We start from the raw sequence: 24,679 nt of genomic DNA, 5'->3' as shown, positions 1-24,679 counted from the left end.
AGGTTTTGCATAGAGTTTCCTTCCTTTGTCGCTACTACAGAAATGAAGCATTCTTGCAGGCAGTGATTTTGGTCATTTCAAAACTGCTCACTGATGATCATGGAAGTCACCATCAGGGAATTCTTGATAATCTGTGGTTACCAGATGAGTTGGTAAATATAAAGCTGATCTGAAAAATGTATTCAGTGAGCCTTGTTTAACATGTTATATCAGAGCGATCCTCTCTCTTTGATGCTCTAGATGTTTTTCCTTTGTCTTCCAGAGTCCCTTGGCCATACCAAGTCCAAAACATCTACAGTTGGCATTCGATATCTGTGGATTTGCCATCCACTGATTCAAGCACCTGCAAATGGCAAGCCCACATTGTCCTCAAGGGTGGCACATGCATATGGCCGTGCTGCCATTAGGGACAGCCTCCATTTTCCCCAGTGACAGCATGTGCACATGGTTGTGCTGCCATTAGATACAATGAGTCCCATTGTCCCTAATGGTGCCGTCGCATGCCCACGCCGCTACTGGGGACCGTGGAGGCTGTCCCTCATGGCAGCACGGCCACATGCATGTGCTGCCATTGAAATCCTGTTGTCCCTAATGGCAGCACGGCCATGTGCATGCACCGCCATTGGGAACAATGGAACTCAAGCATCTGCAGATACTGACTGTACAATGTCATTGTAGCTTTTTTCTTTTTTTAAAATGTAGCTTTGTTTTTTTTCTCTTATGAAATGCATTAAATTTTTATTTTCTTGTTTTAGGTACACAAAACTGGGTTATGCAGGGAATACAGAACCACAGTTCATTATCCCATCATGTAAGTAGGTTTTGCTCTCCCTTCTAAAATTTTGTGCTCACTGATAACACTCAATGGCAAGTTTGTTTCTCAGCCATCTAGTTCTGCTTTCTTTGGAAGGAGTATGCATCTTCTTTTACTTCTGGGAACTGGTATCAACTACACTAGTGTTGCTGAAGAGAAAAGCTTGCTTCTTGCCAGGACCAACCTCCATTAAACCAGTTTCTGGTTGCCATGACAAGTTCTGTTTCCTTCCTATCTCTATTGTGTTGTTGCCAGAGATCTGCCATAGTAAACAAGTGACTTCCTTTTTATCTGACTCCATGGAGACAACTTGAATAATCTTGTGGGAGTCTTCTGGTCAATTTAAACATTGAACTGCCATTCTCACCTGGCTATGTAAAACTGGCTAGCATTTTAGAGTTTTAAAAGAGTGCATATGTTAAGCAAGGTTGTTCCCTTTACCTTTTATTATTTTTTTCATGTAGGTATTGCAATAAGAGAATCAGCAAAAATAGGTGACCAAGCACAGAGGAGGCTGACACAAGGAGTTGATGATTTAGATTTTTTTATTGGTGATGAAGCCCTAGAAAAACCAACCTATGCCACAAAGGTAAGGCCAAAGCAAAAAACGGAAGCAATCAAAGAACCTATTGCCAAGCTGACTTTTGTTTTTGCATAACAGGATGACAGCCTTAGATGGATTTCAAGATGTCTTAAAATTTTTTGACTCCAAAGGATATGCCTTCAAGTGACTTGTCAACGTATGGTGACACCATGAATTTGATAGAGTTTTCTTAGGCAAGGAATACTCAAAGGTGATTTGGCATTAGCATCCTCTGAAACATAGCCCACAGCACCTGGTACTCATTGGTGGTTCCCCATCCAAGTACAAACCAGGGCTAACTACTTGGCTTCCAATGCCAGATGGGGTCTGGTGCCTTTAGGGTATTAGGCCTGTGTTCTTATGATTAGAAAGTAATTAAGAGAGTGGAACACAGCCAATGCAGTCAGAGTTCCACTTGGTCACCTTCTGCTACTCAAAAAATCTTGTATCATTTCTGCTCTTCCTCCCGCGCTGATCCTTATCCTTGAACTGTTTCCTGGTCTGTGGGAACTTCTCTCTCTCTTCAAGTCTTTCCTCAACCACGTTCATACAACCCTACTCCTTAACTGACTGAAGTGGAGTCAAAGTATGTGTAAATAATATGTTTCTTCCTTGTTAACCTTGACTTTCTTTTTACCTACTTGGTCTTGACTTTCCCATTGTTGTAATGTAGACTGCAGAATGCTTGGGGAAGGGAAACAGTGTGTCTTGTTTAAGTGACTCTGTGAAGCATCATGTGCAAAGCTGTCTGCTTTCTATGTTCAAATTTAGGTAGGCTGCCTCCTTGTTTCAAGGACATTCAGTGTCAGGTTCGCTTTTTCATGAGCCCTCTCTACAGTCTCCTGTCCCATGCCTCTTGCTACTCTTCCTTTCCAGCATGCTGACCCCTGAAGGGCTTCACATGCATATGTCTCATACATTGCGTGGAAGGGAGAGAATCAAAAGGCACCCTTTTTATCCAAAAATGTATCTGCTGAATATGGATATAGACAACCTAGAACAAAAACAAAGGAAACTTTTATTGTATACTGTATGACCACAGCTGCTAGAATACATTATGCATCAAAATGGAAAGAGAAGGAATGTCCGAGTGTAAAAGATTGGATCCTGAAGTTATGTGATTATATGGAGATAGATAAATTGATGCATTTGTTAAAAAAGAAATCTCTTGATAGTTTCAAGAAAGATTGGTAAATGGGTTCAAATTTTGATTATTGGGTTGAAATGAGATGTGTGTGTGTGTGTATGATGGCAGGGGGATGGACTAGATGGCCCTTGTGGTCTCTTCCAACTCTATGATTCTGTGATTCTATGAATGAGTGATAAATATAGTTTGTTAAAAATATAAATTTTGCGATAAAGAAACTAAAAGAAGATAGATAAATACAGAGTCAAAATAAAAAGCAAAAATTGAAGTTTATTTAAAATAGACAAAGCAACAGTGTTTAGGAAGGAAAATGTGTGCAAATGTCTAGAAATGGTTGTGTAGTATACGATAGGGTAGAGATAGTGTTAATGTTAAATGTAATGTACTGTATTTCATTGTTGTCTAATTGTTGTTTAGTTGTTTGTTCTTGTTTTTTAATTTTTATCTTAAAATAAAAAAGGAATCCTCTTGATTAATTGCCAAATGGGCAATTAAGTGAATGGAAGTGTGTTCAGACGAGTATTATGAACTTTTTTTTTTTTTGGGGGGGGGAGACTTTTTAGTAACTTGTAGCACTTGTGTATGTATGTTGCAGGATGTGTGTTGAATGTTGGAAGGAAAATGGAGACAGTGAAAGCAAAGGGTAGTGGCATACAGAAACTGGGGGGAAAAACACTGCCTCAAAATCCCCATGCTATGTTGTTGCATGAGCATCCTGGCAGCATTTGCAATTAGAGTAGGGAAAGGGTGGGATGTTGTCGGGGGGAGGCAATGGAAAATGAGGTGTGTGCAGCCCTAAGACCTCTTAGGTCTGTCACTAGCCCTTTTTTCAAAACCAGAAGTGACCAGAAATGGAACAGGCTCAGCTCATGATGTGCATCTTGTGCACAGTGTTGTCTCCTTGAATGCGCTGTTGTTTGTTGTACTGTGAGAAACAGAATACACAACTGCTGATATTATGTGACTTGTTTGTTTGGTAGAGTGACACGTTGCTTCCATTAATCTTTGCTTCAGTGGCCTATACGACATGGTATTATAGAAGACTGGGATCTTATGGAAAAGTTCATGGAGCAAGTTATTTTTAAATATCTTCGGGCTGAACCAGAGGACCACTACTTCTTAATGGTAAGGTAAACAGGCAGAAGGTATTCCATTCTTAACTTGGTTTCTCAGCTGGGATAGAGGACTGGCTTGGTTCTGTAGGCTGGATTGTTTTCTGTGACCACTCTAATAGGCAGAATGATGCCAGGGAGCTGGCAGTGGCAGCTCATGCCCCCTGGTGCTAGTGAGGCAGTGTAGGCCAGCTATATTGAAAGCTATAGAACCAGTCTGCTATCCAGTCTCCTTTCCCTAAATACACTGGTCCTTCTGCGTTTGTGGACTTGCACGGTTTTGATCTTTTGTGGACGGTAAACCAGGAGGGAGAAAATGGCACACATGCCCCAGTCACACAACATTATAATTATCCAGACTTGAATATTGGAGATAGCCTCCTCCTGTCTCGCCAAGGGCAGGAGTTATTCTCCCTTATTTTATAGTCTCATTTTAAGACACAGTGCTGAACAAATCTGGGGCTGCTACAGAATTGACCAATCCAAGCTTCCTGACATACTTGCCTAATTCATGTGACATTTTGATGCATACAGTTAAAATACCTTAGTTTTCTTCTTAAAAATATATTGTGTGAGGAAGCCCCAAGAAGGCTTTAAATTTAAATTTTAAAGGTGTTACATTTTCATTCATTTTTATTGCCAGAGGAACAATTTATAAAATCACTCAAAAACTGTATTCCAGTAAACTTCTTTAGCAGGCTGCCTGGCTTGAGAGCTTTTTAATAATAATAATACTAATAAAAAGCTTTGGGTAGCTTGATTAGCTGATTTTTACTTAGACAAAAGACAGCATTACAGCCTAATGGGGCAAAATGTCGCTTAGCAGTATGCTGTTTTATCAGCAGTGCGCACAATTATGTGTTTCCTTCTGTGGAAGCTTTTCATTGGAGATAACATTAAATTACTGTAATGGAAGATATTTTCTGAAGCTGCAATCAGTGATTTTTAAAATGTTTATGCAAGGAAATACTGTATAGAATATACAGCCAACTTTGTTTTGTAGTACTTACTTAGTTTTTTTTTAATGTGTGTAAGTAACCAAGGCTCTAAATTAGCTCTGCTTTCACAGTTTGGTAACTGGCATAATTTCATTCTGATGCCTCCCACCCAATTTTTCATTCTTCTCTAAGTATTCCACCATACTCTTTCCTAGGAACTAGTTTACCACATAAGGAACAGGGAGTCCAGCTGTAGATTGTCCTAAATGTTTAAGCTCTACTTCATTGTAACTAGTAATAGTGATCCGGCAGCAGGCATGAGTATAATTAATAACAAATATAATTTTACTGAATACAGTTTTTGATTTTAGGTATTACTCACTCTCTGCCATCTTCTAGGTCTAGGACATGAGTTTGAATGGTTACAGTTATCCTGTTAAGTGGTCCCTCCTTTTACGTGGGGGATCCGTTCCGGATCCCCCTGCGTAAAAGAATTTCCATGTATGCTTGAGCCCCGTTAGAAGTAATGGGGTTTATGCTCACAGCAGTGTGACAGCGCACACACGCCATAGGCACACGTGCCATTACTCCTCCCGGCGCACGGCACCGCTTCTTCAGTCACTGCTTTCAGCATATGCTGAAAGCGGCATATAATGTACCCATGTATGATGCGGGCGCACTGTACATTAATTTAGAATATCAGTCTTGGTTATAACTTTGTTGTTAACTGCTGTCAAGTCAACTTGTGGTGGCCGTATGAATGAGAGACTTCCCAGTCACTTTGTCCTCAACAGCCCTGCTCAGGTCATGCTTCCTTGACTGGGTCTATCCATCTGGAATGGGGTCTTCTTCTTTTCCTTCTGCCTTCTACCTTACCAAGCATTTTTGTCTTTTCTAGTGAGTCATGTCTTCTCATGATATAGCCAACGTATGACAGTTTCAGTTTAGTCATCTGGGCTTCTGGGTAAGGTTCAGGCTTGATTTGTTCTAGGACCCGTTTATTTTTCTGTTTAGCAGTCCACAGTATTCGTAAAACTCTTTTCCAGGACCACATTTCAAATGAGTTGAATTTCTTATCAGTTTTCTTCACTCTCCAGGTTGTAACTATATACATAGCAACCCCTATCTCTTTCTCTCCTTCCTTGTGCCAGTGCCACCCATTCTCAAAAACAACAACAACAAACAAACCCCCATTCACTATCTCTCCTCTTTCAAACCCCATTCCTAACTAGCTCTCAACCTCATTCTCAACATAACACCTCAGGTTAACGCCATCTTCTTTTCACTTCTCCAAGCAATCACTATTCAGTGTGCAGACTGAGTTGCCACCAAAGATTTCACACCTGTCATTCAGTTTTCATATAAACTCCTAGTGTTGCTTACTATTTTACATTACAGGGACACAAACTATAATACAATAAGGTCAGAATGAATAACTATTTTTTTGAAGACCACGATCCCTCTGGGATTACTGGTAAAGGAATCATGTTGGTAGTGGGTGGGGCTGAAAAGATGACCCTGTTATGGCTAGGTGGAGCTCTCTGGCCAGAATGTTTTGTAAGAGGAGCCAGAAGAGGTCTGTCATATTACCATCTTAGACAGCTTCAAAAAGGCTGTCAAGACAGATCTCTTCCAGCAGACCTTTCCTGTATAGAAAACCCGGCCACCAATCTTATCATCCCTTGAATTTGCTGTAGTCTATTTGCTTGATTTGTTATTTTAATGCATGATTTTAAATTATTAATTGTTTAATTGATGTTTTAGGGGAGGGTGGGATATTGGGACATGGCATTATATGTAATTTTTAACTTGTAAGCTGCCTCGATTGTCATTGATAGAGAGGCAGGATATATATAAAGTTTTATTTTTTATTTTTATTATAAAAATATGCGCAGCACAAGTAAAATTCTAGCAAAAATGTCCTAATATGTAAGAAATATTGCATCATAACACATATGTTCTATTTTTTTTTTTAAAAAAAACAACAGACAGAACCACCATTGAACACTCCTGAAAACAGAGAATATCTTGCAGAGATCATGTTTGAATCTTTTAACATACCGGGACTTTACATTGCTGTTCAGGTACATAGTGAATTTGTCATTTTTGGAACATTTTGGAGCAGTGTATCAGAGGGAATGATGGGGTTGTGCATATTTGTGCTTCTTAAAAAAGATGTGAAATGGCTGTGCATCCAGGAAATATGACAGTGTATTTAACAATGTCTGTTGTTGCTGTTGTTTTCTATTTCTATTTTTTGGATGCCTTTTCCCAAAGAAGAATTAGGTGTCTTTAAAAATTTCAAACAATAAAAGCAATACATAATTTTCTATCCCTAAGGCCAATATTTAAGAATCAGCCAATCCTATCAGATTCCTGGGAGCAGAGGAATGACTGGTGCTGAAAAGATGTTCATGTTGTGGCTAGGTGGACCTCCTTGGGCAGAATGTGAAGTGTAAGTGAAAAGATAGCCACTATTTATCTCATAGACCCCCTCCTTCCATAAGTGTACTTCATTGTGTCCTTTATTGCACACAGTATTTGTTCATTTACTTAATCATTTTCTGGATTTACCCGTTCTCTAAAAGAAGAGAATAAGAGAAAACTGAGAGTTATACTTGGTTTATCAGTGGTCAGTAGGAAAGAAGATGGTCTCCAACTGCAGAATTATAATTTTGAAGACATAAAATGGATGGATGATGAGAAACAAAATTAGAAAATGAAAGAATAGTATTTTATAGCAACAGTAGGAAATTGAGCTCCAGTGTGCAATGGCCATTCCACCACTTGTGATGACCTCCCTGGACAGGCTACCTGCTGCTCCAAGAATGACAGGAAACGATGTAGCTTTATTTCTTGTTTTCTGTAGCTCCCAAAGTACAATTGAATATAGATATTGGCAGAAAAAGTCTTTGGGGCCAAATGCAACCCACCTTGAAAGCATGCTTACAGTTGTATGTAGCAGCTGTTCCTGTTTCACACCTATTTCACTTTGGGGGTGGGTGATCTGTATGATACACTGTAGTTATAAAAATTTTAAGCAGTTAAATTTGTTTTTAGGGAGGCCTTTATGCTAATTATGGCCACATTATATTGACTAAAAAGACCAGAAAGTCCCAGATTTTGTTCTTGTTAATTCTGATTTTATTTTGGAGATGAGTAAAATCATTTTTTATCCCAGAATATTTTCTGTTGGTTCCTAATATGACCAGAGACTTTTAATATCAATTTCCCAAGTAGGTTTACTTTAACCCAGTATAAAATCAGAAAGAACAAGAATAAATCTAGGACTTGGTGCCTTTCAGTAAAGTAAATCTAATGACACTGGGAAGTTATTCTCAGAAGTGACAACACAAGATCTTTTCAGGGCAGCCCATTAAGTGACCATCCTGCTTCACTTTACATAGCAGATGGAAGCTGTAATAGTAATATTAACAACAGCACTTTTTTTGAAATTGTTCAAATGCTTAACATATGTTCTCTCGGCCATCTTTTGAGCAATCCTTTCCAATAGGCTGGTAGTATTATTCACATAGTGCAGATAAGAGGGGACTGAGACTGAGAAGTAGTATCTTGCCTAACATCCAAACCAGAAAGCATTTAATGAATGCAGTTTGTGGACACAGTTTTGTTATGTTAATATGTTATATTATATTCCCCTACATGATGGGGACAAAATTAGCCTCTCTAACACTGCTGCTTGTGTGTCAAATGAAGCTTTGTTGCTACTATAAGATTTTTTAAAGAAATTCAAACACTAGTTTGGCTGATTAGTCATCTTCTTGGCTGACATTTATATAATAAAACGTGTGTGTTAATCAAGATTGGTTTAGTTCTGAAGCTGTCTGATCACTGGATCTGGTTTTGAACTGAAGCCTTCCCATTTCACCATTGAAACTTAGCCACTATGTTACATAGGTCCACAGACCTTCGTTCTTTGACTCTTCCTACTCTTGGAAAGATGGCTGATGCTTATGGATATGCTATTTTTGTGGTTGGTTTCTTTGATTTTGTCCAGGCAGTGTTAGCTTTAGCTGCATCTTGGACTTCCCGACAAGTTGGGGACCGTACCTTAACAGGAACGGTTATTGACAGTGGTGATGGAGTGACCCATGTAATTCCAGTGGTGAGTACTACATATGTTCTACCTTATTTGTATTACATGTTTTGGACTTTCCTCCCAGAAGCACAGTTTCATTATTTATAAAAGAGTAAGCGAGCTCAAAGGTATGAAGTGAATACGTTTTAACTGTAATTTCCAACTAAAGTACATCTGCTAAATTAATTGGACCTTGGTAAGTCAAATGTTTATGTAAGTTCCATTGGTTCAATAGGTCTGTTCAAAAATAAGAGTGCTAAATTACTTTGAAGAAAATAACTGAGTTGTTCAGGACCCAGGATCTGTGCATTACATCTGTGTACTCAGTAGAAACTGGAATTCTAGTTTCTTTCTGAACAGGAGTCTCCCATTTCTAGTTAGCCACATTTGTAAGTCTGTTCATTTAAAAGAAGTAGTCTATTATTTATTTATTATATTTGAAATATTTATACTCCACCTTTTAGCCCTTACAAGGGCTCCCAAGATGGCTTTTACTGAAAATTAAAAATTAACTACCAATATAATACAATGAAATTTAAGATCATAAAAAGACCAATGAATCCATTAAAACAAGGAATGAGGATACTAAACCAAAAAGGAACACAACACAGGGCTCTTTTTCAATAGCATAAACCAAATGCCTGGGCATACAAGTGTCTTAAAATGCCATCCAGATATAATGATAACTGGGGAGGAGGGCAGCTGAGCCCCTATTCCATTGTCTGTGTGCTACAGTGGAAAGCACCCTTCTTCCATCTCCACTACCAGCTCCTCCTAAGATGGCGGTGCATGGTTTAGGGTCACATATGTTGTATCCAGCAGATAGTAGCTTCATATAGAAGGGAGCAGTACTTTCAATATTGTATTTCCAAAATCATTTTGGAACTCCGTAGATGATAATCCATACTTGGAATTATGTCTGGAAATGGATAAGCAAGTGCAGAATATTCCATGAATCATTCTACAAAGCATCTCAGGGGGTTACTCTGGCTATTGCATTTTACAGTAGCCATAGTTTCCAAAAGCTTTTCAGAGGCAGAGTGCATTGCACTAATTTGTGGTGCAGCATGGAGAGGGGGCCCTTTGATGAAAGAAAAGGCCAAAAATCCCACTGGGCTTTGCAAGCCTCTGAGTACATGAAAAGTAGATTTTTGGAACCCAGCCCGAACTGATTAAAATAGCTATTTCTCCTTTAAGGCATGTTTTCAACTCTGTTTCTGTTGCTAGTTTAATCCATTAGGGACCTTGAAGAAGCTGAAATTCTATTTGCAGGATGAAAATAGAAGTGATTTGCCCAGCTGTTTGTACTGTTGCATCTGGTCAGTCTGTCCTCCCCTCCCTCCCTCCCAGATTATACTATGCATTTGATAAAGCTTGATAGATCTATCCTGATCATTTCTCATGAGTGCAAGACAGATTTTAACACACCTGTCAATGCCCATCTAATATGCAATGGGTGACTGCAAATGTCAGAATGTGGTTTCTGGTCATGACTTGGTATCTCAGAGACAAATGTGCTGTAGGCACAAAGCCAATCAGGCCAGAGGAGAAAAATCAGCCTGCAAGAGGGTTTGTATGAATTGGCCTTCACACAGCTTGTACATCTTACAGGTCCTTAACAAATAATTATTTTGGGTGTGTAGCTGTAGCTGAGAGTAAATTCTCTTGATATACATGGCACTTAATTCTGACTACACATATATGGCGTTATGATTCCTAGGGAGGCTAGTTCTTTTTTCTTTTTACTATGCTATTGACATTTTAATCGTATTGAATGTTGTCTCCTAATTTTAACATCATTCCCTATTTTTCATATTGATATTATGGAGCTGAAGGATTGTTGTTTGAGAGACTCTTTTTTGATTTGTTCAATTTGTATTTTTCATCAAGACTTATCAGATAGAGGAAAAACTCATAACTGTATTAAATATATAGTAGATAAATGTTAAGTTGTAGAAATGGCTTAGTTATAAAAACTAAATTTGTTTTAACTGATCTGTTTTAAGCTGGTCTAAGTAAATATTTCCCCCTCTCTTCTAGGCAGAAGGCTATGTAATTGGCAGCTGCATCAAACATATTCCCATTGCAGGTAGAGATATAACATATTTCATTCAACAACTCCTAAGGGAGAGAGAGGTGGGAATTCCTCCTGAACAATCATTGGAGACAGCTAAGGCCATAAAGGTAAACATATCTGTGAAACTAACCAGGCTTTAAGAGATAGTCAGTGAATTATTGAAATAGAACTTTCTGGAAAGAATGCTTTCCCTGTTGAGTTCTGTATCCCTCCTCCAAACTCTACTCCATTTTTTCTAACAGTTTCGCAAGAGTAGCTACCTTTTGCCATTTCTGTTGACCAGTTGCAATTGGGATACAAACATGATTGGGAATGTATAACCCTGCAGCTGATATTGGACTTCAAGGTCCATCATCCCTCACCACTGGCTACACTAGAAACGGCTGGAGAGAATGGAAATCTGACAACAGCTGAATGGCTGATCCCTGCCACACACCAGGATAACGGAGTGCACACTTATTTTGTGTATAGTCTTGTGGTTCCTTTTGTCCCACCAGTGGTGTGATTGATTGTAGCAATGTGCCGTGCAAGTAGACTATATTAGGTGTTTCCCTAGAAAGCAAAAAGAAGTGGAACCCACCCTGGTACTAGGTGAACAATATTATTGTATCAATTCAGTGGCCCAAAAGCATTGCTGGCAACTTCCCATCAATCCTAGCATCCACAGGTATACAACTCTAGCTATACAAGCAAGTGAGGGATCATATGAATTGCCCTTTGGCAACATCTGGAAGGCCGCAAGTTGCCTATACCTGCTTTAGATGTAGAGAGTGACTTACTGAGTCAGTGGGTTCTTTTTTAGTGATAGAATGCATCTGATTAAATTGGCTGCTTATTGTCCAACACAATGCTAGTTCACCTGGTTAGTTTTTAAGATGTCATAGAACTCTTGTTTCTTGCAGCAATAGAGTAATAGAATCCAGGATTTTGCAAGAAAGCCTTACTCTGTGCTGAATTTGAGCACCAGAAGTTTTCAGATGACTACCCCTGGCACTGGAGTTTTCCATGTCATTGTGCTGGATAGGGCTATCTCTTCTTTTTCATTCATCTGGAAGACCAGTTGAAGAAGAGAATTCTTTTCAGCTTGAGCCATGTGCCTGGGATTATATTTATGTGGAGTGGGTGTCAAAATAAAGGCATTGCCTCCTTTAGAGTTTTGCCCCCCTTCATGAAATTTTCCTTCACTGCCCAACCTTCTAGCATTGCAGTAACTTAAAAAACTTCTTTTAAGGTTATAGAAACACAGTTTAGGCATCCAAAGAATGGGGGCAGCCAAGGGAATGCAAACACAACAAATACAATAATTCTAGGTATGAATGAATTTCAGTGTCTCATTCTGCAGTGATAAAAATGTGGAGACTAAAGAGCAATTTTAGTTGGTGGTAGAATTGTTACTGGGGAGGCAATGCACTTATCCTCTCTGCCCTTGACTGTGCTTTTGCTCAAAAGAAGCATATTTTAAAGAAGATGAGAGGCTGCTTCAAACTCTGTTGCTTCTCTTTTATTCAGTTGCATTCATATTTCTTCTTCCAAGTAAACTGGCACAGAACTGGCACTAACTGAATGTAAACTCAGTTTGCAGTTCCCCAACTATGTTGCAATATCAACTTGGGGCTGATTATTCATTTTGGCATGTTTTGCCAGTCCAACAAATAAATATATTTCATTATATTTCTTCACAGGAAAAGTACTGTTACATTTGCCCTGACATAGTAAAAGAATTTGCCAAATATGATGTAGATCCACGAAAGTGGATAAAGCAATACACAGGCATCAATGCAATCAACAGCAATAAGTTTATTATAGACGTTGGTTATGAAAGGTTTCTTGGGCCAGAAATCTTCTTTCATCCAGAGGTAAGACACGAGGCTACTGCCTCAACTTTAATAATAACAGTAATAGTAAAAGTAGGAAGAAGAAATAAAGCAGCACTTCTTGTGATGGAGCACCACCTAGTGACCAAATCATAGCAAGATGCAATGGAAAATGTACTTCCTCAAAGTCACTTTAGTTATAACTAAACCCTACAGTTATAACTGTGTAATTACAACAGTGATAACTAGTTATAACTAAAGTGATTTTGAGGAAGAACATTTTATATTGCATATTGCTATGATTTGATTACTTGATGATACTCTGTCATGAAAAGTGTGGTGTAGTGGTTTGAGTGTTGGACTGTGACTCTGGAGACCAGGGTTTGAATCCTCACATGGCCCTGGAAACTCACTGGGTGAACTTTGGCAAGTCACACACTCTCAGCCTCATAAAACCTCATGATAGGTTTGCCTTAAGGTCATAAATCAGAAATGACTTGACCACACAGAATAACTACAGTTCTGTTGATAAATTCTGTGGTGCTTAAAACTAATGGTTTTGCTTGACAAGAGCTAGTTGAGGCCTGCTGATTATCTGAAGGGCAGTACTCTTAGTATAATAACAGCTTTATTGATAATTAGATCTGTGCATTTTGAACAGAGATGGGGATCAGATAGTCTTCCAGATGTAAATGGATGTCCATTCCCAACAATCTTCCCACTGGATATGCTGGCTAGGGCTAATGTCTTACTACATCTGGAGGGCCATCTCTGGTTTTGGGGTGAGCAACTCTGGCGCTCTGGATATTGTTGACTGCAATTTCCCGTCAACCCTAGCATAATGTGGGATAATGTGAGTTGCCCTGTGGTACTATCTGGGAGGTCACAAGTTGCCCATATCTGATTTGGACATAAAACGTGATTATTACTAGAGTCAGTGAGTTCTTTTGGGGATGGAATCTATCTGATGAAACTGGCTCTTAACTGTCAAAGCCGATGACAGTGCACTTTGTTAGTTTTTAAGATGCCATAGAAATCTGATAAGCTCATAAGAATGGCAGGGACGGTGTTTGGATAGAGTACTTGCCTGCTGGGAAGAAGCACAGGGAGTTCTGGCTCAACATTTTAGTTCCTGTGTTAGATGTGGAGAAGGGAGCTTCTCTTTTCTGCCACACCTTCTGGGTTTCTATGCCAGTCCTTCAGTCTGGTCTCTCATGCAGTTCTATTCAACTGCATCTATTAGGTGAATGCTTAATATATAAGGCAGATCTAACCTTTTCACTGCAGTGGGCCCTTAGTACCCACTGGGGTTTGATTCCAGGACACTCACAGACACACACCCATGGATACCAAAATGTGTAGATTCTCAAGTCCCATTATATACCGTAAATAGTCGTCTATAAATCTAAAAATTTATGCCCCAAAATTGACCCCAAAATCCTAGGTCGACTTATTTACTAGTAGGTAGGGTAATATGATATCAGCTTTTTCAGATTTCCTCATGTGGTTGGGAGAGAGTTTCTTTTTGTCTTGGTACCTTGGGGTAGTAAAACAGAGTCACTTATATAAAATAGCAAAAATCAAGGTTTGCTTTTTGGAATTTAAAAAAATATATATTTTCAAGCTGTAGATGGTTGAATCTGTGGATACAGATGCCATTTTTCTGGGTACAATAAACTCATCATCCCTGTTTCTACCCCTCCCTCATATATATGTATGTATGTATTTTTAGTTTTCCAATCCAGACTTTATGGAATCGATTTCTGATATTGTTGATGAAGTTATACAGAACTGCCCTATTGATGTAAGGCGTCCTTTATATAAGGTATGATTTTGGAATGGTATTTATTTGTGTGACGGGGAGTTGCTAAAGTATATTTAATTGAACTGAAGACCCACACTCGAGTTACATAGATTTCTTAAATTATTCCCACCAATTTGACAAATCTATTTTAGATATAATGGAAAATTGTCCTGATTTTGAAGGCATTCGTTCTGGTGGAGTTCCATTTCTGTTTTGGTTCATCATATGAATGTTTCTGAGCATTGCTGGATCTCTAATGTGGTACTAGAATTCATTATAGCACATCACACATTGCTGTGGGGAAAAATTCTTGACTTAATTTATATTTCCTGGTATACAAAAACATACACTGTTGCTTACCAAGAATTAAATGCTGTCTAGAATAAAAATATGCTCACTAGAATAAAAAAAAATAGTTATTGGTGGACAACACCAGTGATAGTGGCCTGATAGCTTTCTCTTGGGAATGGGAATATAGGTGGCACCACAGAGATGACCCTAGCATACATGACAGTACACAACAGGAACAGGGTGTCATTTGAAAATTTCAAAAGGGCAAGAGAGAATAAATGGGATACTTATGAACACAGGATACTGTCTGGTACATAATAAGATCATTGTACAATCTTGAAAACATTGCCTACTCTATCTGTCTGATTTGATATTTTTTCTGCAATGCATTTTTATTGATTTTGTAATTTATGGGTTTCCAGCCCGCAAGTTGATATGCATGCATTATCCTGAAAGGTTTTTTTTTTCATAATATGTCCTATTTAGCAACATGTGTAGATGTACACAGCCAACCTTATTATTATTATTAACCTTTATTTATAAAGCGCTGTAAATTTACACAGTGCTATACATACAATCTTTTAGTCAGACGGTTCCCTGCCCTCAGGCTTACAATCTAAAAAAATCTTATGGAGATGGGTATCTTCTTCATTGACCTGAATGCCTTTTGTTTAACTCAGAACCAGTGTAGAGACTACTGACTTCCCAACATATCATTACTTTTGTCTTGCCTGTTTTAAAGTGACTTGTTTGACTTTAACCGCTTTGACTGCCATGGCCCAGAGGTGTGAAATCTGGGATTTGTAGTTTTATGAGATATTTAACCTTCTTTGTCAGAGACCTGTGGTGCCACAGCAAACTACAAATCCCAGGATTCCATAGGATGGACCCATGACAGTTAAAGTGATGTCAAATTGCATTATTTCTGCAGTGCACATTAGACCTTAGTAAATAAAATATTCAAACACACACTGTCTGCATATATAAACAGTTGTGTTTAGTTACCATGGCTGATAATAGCTATTGATAGCTTTCTTTCTCTCTGCCCTCCCATCTGCCATAAATTTGTCTAATATTAATGGACCCCCCCCCCAAAAAAAAGCTAGTAGCTAGTGTATGACAGTGAATTCTGTAAGTTAATTGTTTATTGTATGTGAGGAAGTGACCCTTAGACTTTCCTGGCTATGGATGGGTTTAAGATGTACATCTCTGGCCACTGTTTTATGTGTGTCTTAAGAAATGGAGTAAAATGGAAAGGTAGCTTGGAGGGAAAAGAACAGAAGAAAGATTGAGAGCTACCTCTTTATGTGGACTGTCTTTGAAGAAACTGATTGCTAGCATTTTAGTAATAACAAAGCTTACTGCTCCTTCCCTGCTGGCTCCTTCCTTTCTGTGTTTTAACTATTGCTTGAGTATGTTAGTCATTTAAATACTAAATGCTCTATTTGAGAGTCCCATTGCATTCTCCATAGCAGGAGGCCTATCCCAGTCTGCTTTTATTAATTTCAGCCTTTCCTTTTAGTTCCATTTTTAAAATCTCTTCCACCTGGGATTAAATTACTTAGGTCTTCCCTGGTGTGCTCTGTATTCCATCCTTATGCTGCTTTCTGAACAGCAGTCAGTGTTCTCTTATTGTGTTCAGCTGGCAAATTGTGCTCTTTTCAGCAAGGTTGGCCATGTGAGGAAGCAATCAGAGATGATAAACTGAGTTCCATATCTCAGAGTGATCCAACTCCCCCTGCCCATTTGCAGTCTGAAGGAGCTCTGATCACCTTCCTTTTAGTCACTGTCCATTTTTTTAAAAAGTAATATTTTAAATTCATCCCTAAATTCATTAGGGAGATGCTATTGTTGACTAGTCATGAATTTGTATCTGAAATTGGGGGGGAGGGATCAACCTTGGCACATGGTTGGAGGTGAAAAACAATATAAGAAGGGATGATGAGTATCAAATTTGTGTATCAAAATCAAGGACATTCATTTAAATTCTTGATTTGCTATCACCCTAACAGAGAAAACTCTGGGAAAGTCCAGAGAAGGCTGGAGAATGAAGTGCTTAAGAATGGACATTTATTCCCTGTTATCACAGCTTTCAGGCAAATCATGTTGTGAATTTTTTCTGAATGTTCAGTGTTGAGGAAGCTGTAGGCTCACAGTTAATCATCTATATGTGATGATTATGTTATTCATCTTAAAATTGTAGTAGGTTGGTTCCTTACTCCAACGTTTCACAGAACAAAACTGGGACATATGTGGCCCAGCAGCAGTACAGTACGGTCAAAATGGCAAATGTTATTAATGAAAAACACACCAGCTAGGCTGCAGTTGTTTGTTTTTTGCTTGCACCTATTGGGAAGGGCAAGATTCTGCCTCTTCCTTTCCTCTTACATCTACTTAGTTGAATACAAACTACTTTGACACTTTGAATGCAGTTTTCAGCAACTAGAGGAAGCTAGTTGCTTCCGCTTTATTATTATTATTATTATTATTATTATTATTATTATTATTAAGAACAATGGAGAAAAGTGGTAGTAGAAAAGAGAAACTGGGTAATTTTAAAAGCAACTGAAAAAGTGGGTTGACAGAATTAATTGGGACTGTCCCTACTGAATCAAGAAATATTTTGTATGTAGTTTTGCTCTAGTTTTGTGCCAACAAGAATAAGTAAATCTATCAAAAAGGATAATTGTCTAAGCCTTAATGCTTACTTTATTGTTTATTACTTTTTGGTCATGCAACTGATTTTCTTTCAGTGCATACTCACTTTGCTGCTGCTTTCTTTTAATTTCCTGCATTGGTGTTTTATTTTTAAATTGCTTTCAGATTAATATAATTTTTGAAGGTTTTCTTGGCCGGAAAGCTGGGAAAATATGTTGATTTTCTCCCTTGTTTCCAATATGTATGTCCTGAGTCATACTCACTGGATTTAGTCTCACTAAGATTTGCAGCCATCAAATTCAGAATTATTCAGAATTATTTCAAAGGGTTCGATGAACATAAAGTAGTGCTTGCTGTTGCAGCAAATATATATGAAACATAAAAATCCAAGTCCTAAGTAGTGAAGATTTGTGATGGCAAGAAAAGTTTCCAAAATTAATTGAGTCTGCTTGAAGGGACAGTTTAAAAACCAAGCTTGATAGATAGGTGGCACTGTCTGATCATCATCGTGACATACATACCTGGTTGGAATGTAATGATTTAATATTGCAATTCTTCTGGCTTCAGCTGGTAGCTTATTCGAAATACTTTCCTCACCACTGGTCCTTGTTTGCAGTGGTACTACACCGATACTAGATAAGGAGATTGTGGAAATCTTGTGCAGCACAGAGCAAACCACAGCAATATGTTGACTGCATGCTATGAATGCTAGAATGAAGATAGGATTTTCAACAAATTCTTTTGAAAATGGGCTAGCATGGGGAGGATTATAAACTGGGGCCCCATTCATACTGAACTTTTTGTGCTGGAGGGAACTGGGAAGATCCCCCCCCCCCCCCCAATCCCTCTGGAAGCAAGTGCTCACTACCTCAATCAGGGCATTTTAACCCTGAATGTCCTGCGGAGAAATCGGTTTAAAATGAAGGCACCTTTGCTGACAATCAAATGTAGTTCCACGTTAGTCATAGGTAACGTTTCCTGCACCCATTGGGCAATCGGAATTGTGTTTCCCCCCTTCTTTTTAAAAAAAATCAGGCGCCAGTATGTACATATTTTGTCAAATTTAAAAACCTCATATATGTGTGTGTGTGTGTGTGTTGTGGGTATTTGGGTCACTACAGGTTATGGATCTTCCCTTGGCCCCGTTTTCAACCCCAAAATGCAATCTAATGCCATCTCTGCATCCTCCCTCCTTGCCACCCCAAAGTGCCTCATACACATGTAATAATAATAATAATAATAATAATAATAATAAATTCCTCACCTCGAAATGCCATTCTTTGCTTTCCCTCAGCTATTCCTTAGAGACAGTAGCAAAAGCATTCTGTATCAATTTGCCAAATTGGAAACAGAAATGTTTGTAACATTTGCATTGTAGCATTCCATAGAAAAAAAGCCTTTTGCAAAGTGCCTTGCTGCTGGAAGCGAAGCAAGGAAATGAAAGGGAAAGTGAACAGGCAGGCAGGCACATTCTATATCTGTCTACCTGTAGCAAAAAACATGTGCATAGTCTGTCAAAAATAATTTTAAAAAAATAAAAAGAGAGAAAGCTGCCTGGTGCGAGAGGGAAGCTTGTTCCGTTCTGTGCCTTCCCTCTGACCTAATTCCCTCCCCTGAATTTGACCCTTCGTTCTGCTCCTTCCTTCTCCTCCTCCTGCTCTGTTACCTAGATTGCCCTCTATGGCCCCACTCTTCCCCCAAGCTCCTTCATCCTCCTCCTCCTCCTGCTCCTCCTCTGTCCCCAATTCTCTTGGCACTCTTTGGCTCCTTCCTTCTCCTCCTGCTCCTGCTCTGTTAGCCCGATTGCCCTCCATGGTCCCCTTCTCCCCCCCCGGCTCCTCCATCCTCCTCCTCCTCTGTCACTCTTGGCACCCTTTCTACAGTTATGCCCTCTGCCCTCCCTCTGACCTTAAATCCCTCCCCTGAACTTGCCCCGATCATGATCGGGGGTAAGTTCATATTTGCCGAACCCAGGTTTTTTCAAAAGATACAGCTTTTACCCTGATTCCAAATGCCCTGCACTAAGGGGCATTTGCCCCAAAATGGTTGTCCAAACCTCGGATTCGTTTGTGGGAGATGTGGGGCGAATATGAACTTCACGTGCATAATTCGGTTCCTGATCCGGGGTAAAAGGTAGTCTGAATGGCCCCTGGATGAAGTTAGACTGTTATTATTGGATCACTTTGCAACTACGCTGGAGCATTAGGGAGAAATTCTGAAGCTTGGAGATTTTTTGGAGTGCAGCTCCCAGGACCTGTCCTGCCTGCATGGCTGTTGGGGACCATGTTGGTTGTGGGGAATCCTGAGAACTGTATTTAAAACAAAAAGTCATATTTCCAACCTGTGCCATAAACCATTCTGTGCTTTATAGAGCACTCTGTTAAAATATTCTTTCTGCATAGTAATCAAATTTGGGGTCTTCTCTAAGAAGATACAGGCTGTTGCTATGGGAGACATAGATCCTTTTTCAACATTCTTCCTTCATGTCTTTTAAAAAAGATTTATGATTTAAAAAAAAGGCTGAAATAAAATACAAGAACTCAAACACTAAACATCTCTGCATATATAACAGAATGGGTCATTGGCAGGGCTGCTTGGCCACATGGCCAGGTTTAACATGCCTGATCATACTTGTGTTTTGCTCTTTCCCCAGTGTCTGTGGAGTGTACACATTGATTTCATTAGTCCTGTTCTTCGTTTGGCCACATAGCCAAAGAAATAACCTTTTCTTTGTCCTATAGAATGTGGTTCTTTCGGGAGGCTCCACGATGTTCAGGGATTTTGGACGTCGGTTACAGAGAGACTTGAAAAGAGTAGTTGATGCTCGACTGAGAATCAGTGAAGAGCTCAGTGGTGGCCGGATAAAGGTAGGTTTTACCATCTATTAAAGGTTTGAGTGAACAAAACAAGTGCACATACTTAATAACTATGCCTGAAAATCAAATAATGCTTTAACAAGTGTACTACAAGCATCCATGCAAGGAAAAAAAAGCCTAGTCCTGAGACACCGTGGTAACGACAAAATGATTTATATTTCCTCTACAGACACACATGAGGAGATGATGAGATCAGTGCATTTGACTGCCTTTTGATTTTTCCCAATCCGAAGGGATTCCAGCACTCAGAGCTGATTGTGGCATGTTGTGACAAAAACATTCATGATGTTTTTGCCATGATAGCACCCTTCCCAGGAGCCATGATGCTTATTGACAGTTGGAGATGCTTTTTAGAAAAGAGTGTCACTATTGCCAGTCTGAAAATGATATCAACAAAGATAATTCTGGTTCTCCTACTTATTTTTCTGGACTGTAGAGGGCAATGCTGTGATTCTAGCTGACAGACCTTGGAAAAGTTCTTTTTTCACTGCAGTTCCCTTGAATCCCTTGACTGTAACAGCTGGGAAGATTCTGAGATGGTGCTCCTATAAAATAATATTTCCAAGCTCTCTTGTAGCAACAGATTTTGTTTTAGATGCTTGAATTTGAGATGTGTAATTATACTCCTTTCTTGCAGTAGGGTGTGTGTGGGTTTGTAACAGATTCTGGGACTCAGGGGAACCAAGATCTTGGAGGTGGGCAAAGAAACTGTGAAATCTGAACAGGAAAACTGTACCAACTTGGTTACAATTGGATATTCACATGCCTTCTTTGCTAGCAGTGGCTTCAAATGTACAGTGCTGTTACATTGGCTCTTCTGACTAGCAAGCAGGTCAGGACAGTCAAGGCTTGTGCTGTGTTTGATAATATGGTGAACTGAAAGTTGTGTTTTGCTCTGCAGCCCAAACCTGTTGAAGTTCAAGTGATCAGTCATCCCATGCAGCGCTATGCAGTCTGGTTTGGAGGTTCTATGCTTGCGTCAACAGTATGTTTCTTTATAAAATCACTTTGCTACAGAATAGTTGTGCTGGAAGATACTTGGGGATCATCTTCTGCTCTGACATTTTGTCAAGAGACAGGTGTCTCCCCCAGAAGATTGGCTTTAGCTGAGCATTCTTTCTATTGTTGAGCATGCTTTTAGTTTTTGCATGAACAGCTTAGTGTTCATGCATGCAGAAGCACCTACTGTATTATGCATGCACAGGCTCCAACTGTATCTTGCTTTTAAAACTTGTCTCTTACATTTGAACAAGCCTTAGAACAAACTGATGAAGTGCCTTGATCTTAGGCCCCCTTCACACAACATAATTATAGCACTTTGACTCTGATTTAACTACCATACTTGCATCCAATGGAATGCTGGGATTTGTAGTTTGACAATGCATTAGAGCTCCTTGGCACAGAATACCTCATAAAACAAACTATGAATTTCACGATTCCATAGGCTGGAACCATGGCAGTTAAAATGGAATCAAAGTGCTTATAACTGTGTAGTGTGAAAGGGCCCTTTGATCTTCCAAGAAGAAAAATAATACTTTGTAATGCTAAGTTCCTGTGTGTACATTATGACTGTTCCTGCTGAAGTTTCCAAAAGGGTTGATGTGGAAATGTGATGCTAGAGCAATCTATCTTGTTCCTGCTAGTGCATGTTGCTTTCTAATTTCTTTGCACTATGTGTTATGGAAATTATTGTGTTACCTGAATGCTAAAACAAAGTAGTTCTGCCTTGTAAAAGTAGGGAGCTCTGGTGGTGCAGTGGTTAAATGCCAGTACTGCAGCCACAAGGTTGGGAGTTTGATGCCACGGCTTCATTTTTGATTCAGCCTTCCATCCTTTCGCAGGTCGGTAAAATGAGTACCCAGCTTGTTGGGGGCAGTTGGCTTAAATATTGTACGCTGATAAGCAGTATAGAAATGTAAATGCTATTGCTATTGCTATTTTGCCCTTATCTTGACTTGTGTACTTTTTCAAATGCTGCTTCTTCTTTTTCTTTTTTTCTTCAGCCAGAATTCTTTGAAGTATGCAACACCAAGAAAGATTATGAGGAATATGGTCCTAATATTTGTCGCCATAATCCTGTTTTTGGAATTATGTCTTAATCCTCATTGTGTGGTGATATCTGCTGTTGTGTTTGGTGGAGATCTTTGTGGTTACGAGGAGAAGGGAGTTCTTGAAGTTGTAACTACCGAAACATGGTGTGTTGTGGAGATCCAGTGGGCTCCAGGAAGAATACTACAGTCCCACCGAATGTACTGAAATCAGGCATAGCAGTGCATTGAGCAACCCAGAACCATTTCTTGACTGCTTCTTAACTGGTTCTCTCCCTTCCTCTTGTTGTGAGCAGAAGTCCTGATTTGCAGAGACCCTGGAAACAGGGATTTCAGGTCTAAACAGAGGCCAAAAGAATTAAATGAGCCAAAATATTGTCACTGTCAAGCTTTTTCTGGAACAGGGAAGAGCATTCATTGGTTTCCTGTATTGTTCTCTGGCCTGTAATCCAGTCTGCAAGGACGAGACTTCTTTTGCAAATCAGTGCATTAGTCTCCGTGGAATTTCTTGCCTCGAGAGTCTTCCTTGAACAGATTAGATTTCAGAAACAGGAGCTTTAGTTTATAGAAAATTGAAGTACTGTAATCTTGCAATACAAATATTTTATGCTGATAATTTTGTACTTCATGACCCTTTGTTGAGGCAGGCTGCCTGAATTGAGCCCAAGCTGCTAGTGGACATCATGGAGGTTGGTGGGAGAGGTCTGACTTTCCACTTGAGGCATGTGTTGGTTAAACATAAGACGAATGAAGGGTTTTCTTGGATTATGTGTGTGCTTTTTTTAAAAAATGTACTGATTTTATTTTAATGATGTTTATAAGGCTATGGGAAAATAGAACATGAGATTTATTGTTTACTTATTTATTTTTAATTTTTAAAAAATGGGAATGGATGACTAGTAAATGAAAAGCCATTGATTACTGGTGAAATAAAACTTGTTAACATGTTCACACAGGTTAATCTCCAGTGTTGCAGTCTGTTCTATATTGTGGAAGATATTCTTTTCTTTAAAATTCCACATTTGAGTCTCAGTATTTGTTTTTAAAAGGGCAAGTCCATTGGTTGCAGAAATGGCCTCTGATGATAGCTGCAAAATTAAGTGAAGATATGTGACAGACAAGCAGATGCGAACCAATCCTGACTGTCAAGAAAAAGATTAATTGGTTGGCACTGCTATCTTGATAATCAGTCTGCATAAACTCATTATGGTACTTTGACCTGTCAAATGGTGTTGGTTTTAATTGGATTGTACTGATTTATTTTTAAAAAACCACATTGCATTGTGTGAGTTGTGGGATATTTTAAAACCCCATTTAGTATTCCAGTACGTTACTGGTTAGGATTAAGACTGGAGCAAAACACACAGTTCTTGCATTAAGGTGTGTTTCTTTCCTCCAATAAGAATTCCACTTTCTCCTCAGTTAGATGCCTTTCCAAATGAGGCCAGCCAATTTGACAACCACATTACATCATTTTTACTTCGCTTTATCATGATTTGCCAAGCCCTAGCCTGAATTATTTTAAAAATCCCAACATGTTTACGTAGCTGAGACAAAAAGTACCTCAATGGTAAAAAGTCAATTAAAAATATTTTTGTACTAGGAGGGTGTTTTATTTGTCACAATAACAATGTACATGGTAAGTAGCTAAAATGTGGGGATTTCCCCCCAGCTGTTCAGTCTCAATGCAGCAGAACATCTGCATTATATAGGTATAACTCTTTGCTATAAAACATATTAGGAATTGTAACGTCCCTACGGGGATTGCTGTAGATATAGCATATCTTGATTTTAGTAAGGCCTTTGACAAGGTCCCCCACAATATTCTTGCAAACAATCTAGTAAAATGTGGGCTAGACAATGCAACTGTTAAATGGATTTGTAATTGGTTGATTGGCTGGACCCAAAGGGTGCTCAGCAATGGCTTCCTCTTCATCCTGGAGGGAAGTAACCAATGGGGTGCCACAGGGTTCTGTCTTGGGCCTAGTTCTATTCAACATCTTTATCTATGACTTGGATGAAAGAATAGATGGCATGCTTATCAAATTTGCAGATGACACCAAATTAGGAGGAGTAGCTAATACCCCAGAGGACAGGATCAAAGTTCAAAAATACTTTTAATTGATTAGAAAGTTGGGCCAGAACTAACAAAATGAACTTCAACAGGGAAATATGTAAGGTACTGCACTTAGGCAGAAAAAATGAAATGCCTAGATAATAGGATGGGGGACATGTGGCTTAACAAGACAACGTGAAAGTGATCTAGGAGTCCTAGTAGACCATATGTAGAATATGAGTCAACAATGTGAAGAGGCAGCTAAAAAGGCCAATGCGATTCAAGGATGTATCAATAGAAGTATAGCTCAAGGTAAGTAATAGTGCCATTGAATTCTGCTTTGGTCATGCCTCACTTGGAAT

General features: G+C 39.1%; 1 protein-coding gene across 5 annotated transcripts in view; it reads left to right on the top strand.

The window, feature by feature from the left end:
• ACTR3B (actin related protein 3B) overlaps nt 1-23,459 on the top strand; it is a 39,705-nt gene extending 16,246 nt beyond the window's left edge. For 2 of the 5 annotated variants that reach the window (XM_089533608.1, XM_089533612.1), the window contains exons 2-12: nt 756-811; nt 1,279-1,403; nt 3,559-3,669; nt 6,583-6,678; nt 8,613-8,720; nt 10,734-10,877; nt 12,453-12,626; nt 14,317-14,409; nt 20,079-20,204; nt 21,115-21,198; nt 22,221-23,459. In XM_089533608.1, the coding sequence (XP_089389734.1) occupies nt 756-811; nt 1,279-1,403; nt 3,559-3,669; nt 6,583-6,678; nt 8,613-8,720; nt 10,734-10,877; nt 12,453-12,626; nt 14,317-14,409; nt 20,079-20,204; nt 21,115-21,198; nt 22,221-22,469 (1,366 nt within the window). In that variant the 3' untranslated portion in view covers nt 22,470-23,459. Of the gene's footprint in view, nt 1-755; nt 812-1,278; nt 1,404-3,524; nt 3,670-6,582; nt 6,679-8,612; nt 8,721-10,733; nt 10,878-12,452; nt 12,627-14,316; nt 14,410-20,078; nt 20,205-21,114; nt 21,199-22,216 lie in introns of those variants that run through there. The other 3 variants (XM_089533610.1, XM_089533609.1, XM_089533611.1) reach the window with 3 other exon arrangements.
• Nucleotides 23,460-24,679: the final 1,220 nt, after the last annotated feature.

Source organism: Sceloporus occidentalis, unplaced genomic scaffold, assembly GCF_023333645.1.
Source record: "Sceloporus occidentalis isolate IW3139 unplaced genomic scaffold, rSceOcc1.0.p SCAF_7, whole genome shotgun sequence".
Classification (NCBI taxonomy): Eukaryota; Metazoa; Chordata; class Lepidosauria; order Squamata; family Phrynosomatidae; genus Sceloporus; species Sceloporus occidentalis.
This window is presented reverse-complemented; position numbering and strand designations above follow the sequence as displayed.